The 4830-nt window shown below is 45.1% G+C and overlaps 1 protein-coding gene across 1 annotated transcript; it reads right to left on the minus strand.

Annotated features, from left to right (window-relative positions):
• Positions 1-1374: 1374 nt before the first annotated feature.
• On the minus strand, positions 1375-4375 carry LOC311626255 (serine protease 58-like; the record flags this gene model as incomplete). Its single annotated transcript, XM_084891322.1, has 5 exons — positions 1375-1524; positions 1894-2042; positions 2931-3187; positions 3619-3799; positions 4318-4375. The coding sequence occupies 5 exons, from the start codon at positions 4373-4375 to the stop codon at positions 1375-1377; spliced, it is 795 nt and encodes a 264-aa protein (XP_084747448.1).
• Positions 4376-4830: the final 455 nt, after the last annotated feature.

Below are 4830 nucleotides of genomic sequence, written 5' to 3' on the forward strand. Positions count from 1 at the left end.
TATGATGTGCACTGACCACCAGGGGCTGGTGAAGAAGGAAGGAAGGCCATGCCGGCAGTCGGCAGCCAGGGGAAGAAAGGCCCAGATCGGCCCTGACCGCTGGCCAGGCCTAGGGATCCTACCTCTAGTTATAACAATAAAATAAGGGTTACTTGAACACAAGCACTGTGATACCATCACAAACAATCTAATAACCTAAAAAGTTACTAAATGGGCAGGTAGCATATACAGTGGGGATACACTGGACAGAGGGATGATTCATGTCCCATGGGAGATGGGACATGATGACATAAAATTTCATTACAATACTCAGAATGAAACATAATTTAAAATTTATAAATTTTTTCCAGAATTTTCCATTTAATATTTTAGGAGCATGGTTGTCTTACAAGTAACTGAAAAAGTAACTGGAAAGCGACACTGTGGATGGGGGTGGGGAGGAACTACTGTATATCCAGGCCTGAGTGATAGAAAAGTTTGCAACCTGGGACACCAGTAAGCAGAGACAAAAAATAAAATAAAAATAAAGCCCAGGATTCCCTAACTGGTTTGGCTCAGTGGATAGAGCATTGGCCCGGCCACCACCATCTTTGTCTTGTCAATTTGCCTATTCCCTCCTTATTGGCTGTGGGTGCCTCCATTTTTGTCACAGAGTGATGGTCAATTTGCATATTCTGTCTTTATTATATAGGATAAGTTTCAGTATTTCCCTGTTGTTTTTCTAATAATCTTTTTTCAGTCATCTTAGATTTTTCTGTGCTTAGCATTTAGAAAGATCTCTCAGATCATTCCTCCTTTTCAGTTGGTAGTCTGACCCATTTAACTCCTCTCCCCATCCCCTCAATTATTAACTTTTTTGAAAACCTTATACTGGTTGCTTTATTAAAATTATATCCTCTATTTTTAATAATTATATTGCTAACAGCCTATTTACTGCAGCCTTACTAGATATGATGGAGTGAGAGGGACAGAACCCTGACTAAACACTAATGATGTCAGACAAAAGGAGGCACCATAGAAGTGCCCACAATCTCACTGTCACATTCCTGAGACCTATATGCCTTCTGGAGGGTGGTGGACAGAGAACAGCTCCAGAAAATCCTGGGGAAACCACAGCAGGTAAGTAGGAAGTTGGAGGAGAGGAAGGGAGTAGTGAGAAGTTATCCCGTTTATGAGAATATTATCCAGCTCAAGTTCTCTGATAATCATTCAAGCTGGGACTGAGAATGGACAAAAGAAGTCAGGAGAACAGAAAGAACAGAAAACTTCTTGCAGCCAAATTCCCATCTTGTTCTGAAGTTAGAGGGAAAGGAAGGATGGATCAAGGATGGTCAACCAAGTTCCAATGCCGCTGGGAGAGGGACTCCAGAGAGATCAGTTGGTACGGATGACACTGAGAATCCAGTCTGTATAGTGGGAAACCTTGGTGTAATAGCCAACATCACCTCTCAGAATGCACCCCTCTGCCCAGGAGAGGATCCCTTGGAGCTGGTTTTGGCACAGGATTGGGACAGCATCTATTTCCTATTAGAAAAAGGAGAGATGGGTCAGGCAGAGTAGCCAAAACTAAGATGATCTAGTATGAACTCCCTATCTGAGGACCCAGAACAGACAAGTGTAGTAATAAGGACTGGGAGAAATGTGTGGTGGCCATCCTGGGACCCATCCTACCCCTCTCCCTACGCCACATCAGAGGAAGCCACAAAAAAATGAGAACACTCTGAGATGTTCCCACCCTGGCATCTAAGTTCATTCCGGATTGGAAGGAGGACACTCATTCCTTCCTGGACACCATTTAGCTCCATCTCTTCTTGAATGTAGAGACAAGACATTGGGTTGGGTTACAGGAGATATATAGATCCCAAAACAATGTCTCAGAGGGAAAAGAGTTACCTTACAGGAGTGTGAGCTCTCCAGAGATGATCCCGCACAGAACATGTTCTCTGTGATTTTGACAGGAAATTTCCTTATCGGGGACTCTTGGCAGTTTTCATTAGAGAACCAAAAGACAGTCTGGTTTACCTCGATATCAGGAGCTATCGCTGAGCACATGCGCATGCGCACACAGACACAAAGAGAGGGGGGAGGGAGAGAGAAAAAGAGAAAGAGAGAGATATAATATGTTTCTCTTTGATCCTTCACATATTCATCTCCTTTTCTTCTCTCCTCTCTTCCCTCTTTTCTGTTATTAACTTCTCCATTATCCAATGAAAGAAAGAAGAAAAAAAAGCCAAAATGAAAAGGAACCTGAGCTCTAGCCGGTTTGGCTCAGTGTAAAGAGGCAAGAACACTGGATTCCAGAGACCTCTAGCCATAAATAGCCATGTTAACCAGAGTATATTGTGTCAACAATTTGGGCCTCAATTCCCACATTAATAAAATTAGAGGCTAAGATATGCAAGTTCTCAGGCCCCATCCAGCTCTTAGGATCCTATGTAATAAAAACCTAATATGCTAAGTGTCTGGTTGACCTGTCAGCCATTCAACCAATCAAAGTATTATATGCTAATGCTATGCTAAGGCCACTCAACCACTTGCTATGATGTACACTGACCACCAGGGGACAGACGCTCCAACCCGTAGGTTAGCTTGCTGCTGGGGTCCGGCAGATAGGGACTGAGCGAGATGGGCTGGACACACCCTGGAGTCCTCCCACAGTCCCTCCCTGGCTGTCCAACCTCCTGCATTCCCCCCGCCCAGATCGTACACTGGTGGGGTTGCTCAGCCTGGCCTGTGCCCTCTTGCAATCTGGGACCCCTTGGGGGATGTAGGAGAGCTGGTTTGGGCCTGATCCTGCAGGCCAGGCTGAGGGACCCCACTGGTACACGAATTTGTGCACACCAGGCCTTTAGTCTATAATAAAAGTTATTTTAATCCTCATTGATTGCTTACTCAAGGAACACTAAAGGTCTGTCTTGAGGGTCACTCACCGAAACTCTTCCATGTCCACCCCCAGCCAGAAACAGTGCACATGTCCTCTCTTCTGTCCTCTGTGGTATTGGGCAGAATGGCCAGCTTCACCTCATCATCGGGCGTTAGAGGCTGTGTCAACTTGACAAGCATGAGGTCATGCTCAGAGGAATCCCGGGTGAAATTTGGGTGTTGGATGGTAAGCATGGCTCTTAAGTTCCACCCAGTATTTAAGAAACCGTCATCATTTGAAGCAGCAATACCTATCTCAAGAAATCTGGAACAGCCACGAAAAATTAGTAGAGAAAGGAGACATTATTCTATTACTCATCTTGCATCCCATTTCCCCCTGACTTGCTTTGTGACTTGGCATGAGTTCCATCACTTGCCAAAACCCCTGTCCCTTGTCTGGAAAATGAGAAATTTCCATTGCAGTTCCATATTCTTTGATTTGTACCATACTATATGTGGGCTTTTATCCCTGTTGGATCATCCCTTGGTCCTTGGCTTCCCCAATTCCCTCTGTCTACATCATCCCATTCAAGAATCCAACTCATAACCATATGGATCTATTTCCTGAGTCCTTCCCACCACTTCTCGGGTTTGAGAGTCCCCTGTGCCTGTCTCTATAGGCTGAGCCTCGGTCCCCATGAGCAATCCCAGTGACTAAGGGGCAAGTCCTTTCCCTCCAGGACCCCCATCACTCACGGCAAGAAGCAGTGGGCTGCAGTGAGAGCCCATTGGTAGTGGATCAGAGTCCCCAAACAAAACTCATGTTCTGACTTCAGGAAAATAAAAAAGGTTGGTGCAGTTTTGATGCTCAACTGATGGAATTGCTGAGCTAATATTTTTTGTGCTGGCATTGGTGTTACATTTGTTGCTGTTATTGCTGCCAGATTGAAGAAAGGAAGGTAGAATATTAGAGACAGGGACAGGCATTCCAGAGGACAGATCTGATATATTTTATGTGGACGTGCTTTGAAATTGTCAATTGTTATTTATACTTAAGGTATTACTCTTCAAAATCCTTGTTAATTTTCCCTTTGAGTTCCCACTGTATTAGTGCCCTTCCTTCTTCCCTCCCTTCCTTCTTGATTCTTCTCTTTTCCTCAAGCTTCCTTCTAAGTTATACAGAAAAATCACACTCTTTTGCTAACACCTACCATCCATAGTATAAAATCTTTTCAGTTCAAATCTTCTCTTGTACCCCGGAGCCGGGGAGCCAGAGGAAAGTCAGTGGGCTCTAGATACCTCTGAGTGTTCCAGGAAACTGCAATCACTGGAGTCCTGAATTCTTTTTCTTTCTAACGGATGACCTCTCCACCCCCAATCTAGACCCATGTCCTCCAGGTTTTTTTTCTCTATGGCCTTTCAGAATTTTAAGCCAACGTAGGAACCTGCACTCACCTGTCACTGTCAGAAAGGTGAAGACTAGAAAGAGGTGGTTCCTATCTGCTGTCTCCATCCCCTCTTCCAGTGAGAAGACCTGGGAAGGGAGGGAACCTCTTAACCAGCCTGACCAGTGGGAAGCTTTGTAAAGGGAAAAATCACAAGGAGAGAAGGGGAGGCTCAAGGGGGCAAGGTGTGCTCAACTAAGTGAGGAACAGCATCAGAGGGAGGAAAAACAGCCAGACCATCTCTCTCTGGAGTGTCTGCCCTCCCATTGTAATCTGGGAAGTTTCTCCAAGGTGAGAGTTCTGATCCCTCCCCACAGAAGGATATATCATAAGCCAAGAGCTATGTTCTCCTTTATTAGCAAAGAGAACTCTCTGCTGGCTACTCCTGTCTCCCTTAGTCCACTGACTCCAGTAATAATTCAGGGCCCTGGTCCCTGTAGGCTTACTCACCTGTCCTCGCTTAGCACAGCTATCTCCACCTTTCTGACATGTGCCAGCCCTCAACTGAAAAATAATCTCCCTC

The sequence above is a fragment of the Pipistrellus hanaki genome, assembly GCF_964339955.1.
Source record: "Pipistrellus hanaki genome assembly, chromosome: 8".
In the NCBI taxonomy this organism is placed as follows: Eukaryota; Metazoa; Chordata; class Mammalia; order Chiroptera; family Vespertilionidae; genus Pipistrellus; species Pipistrellus hanaki.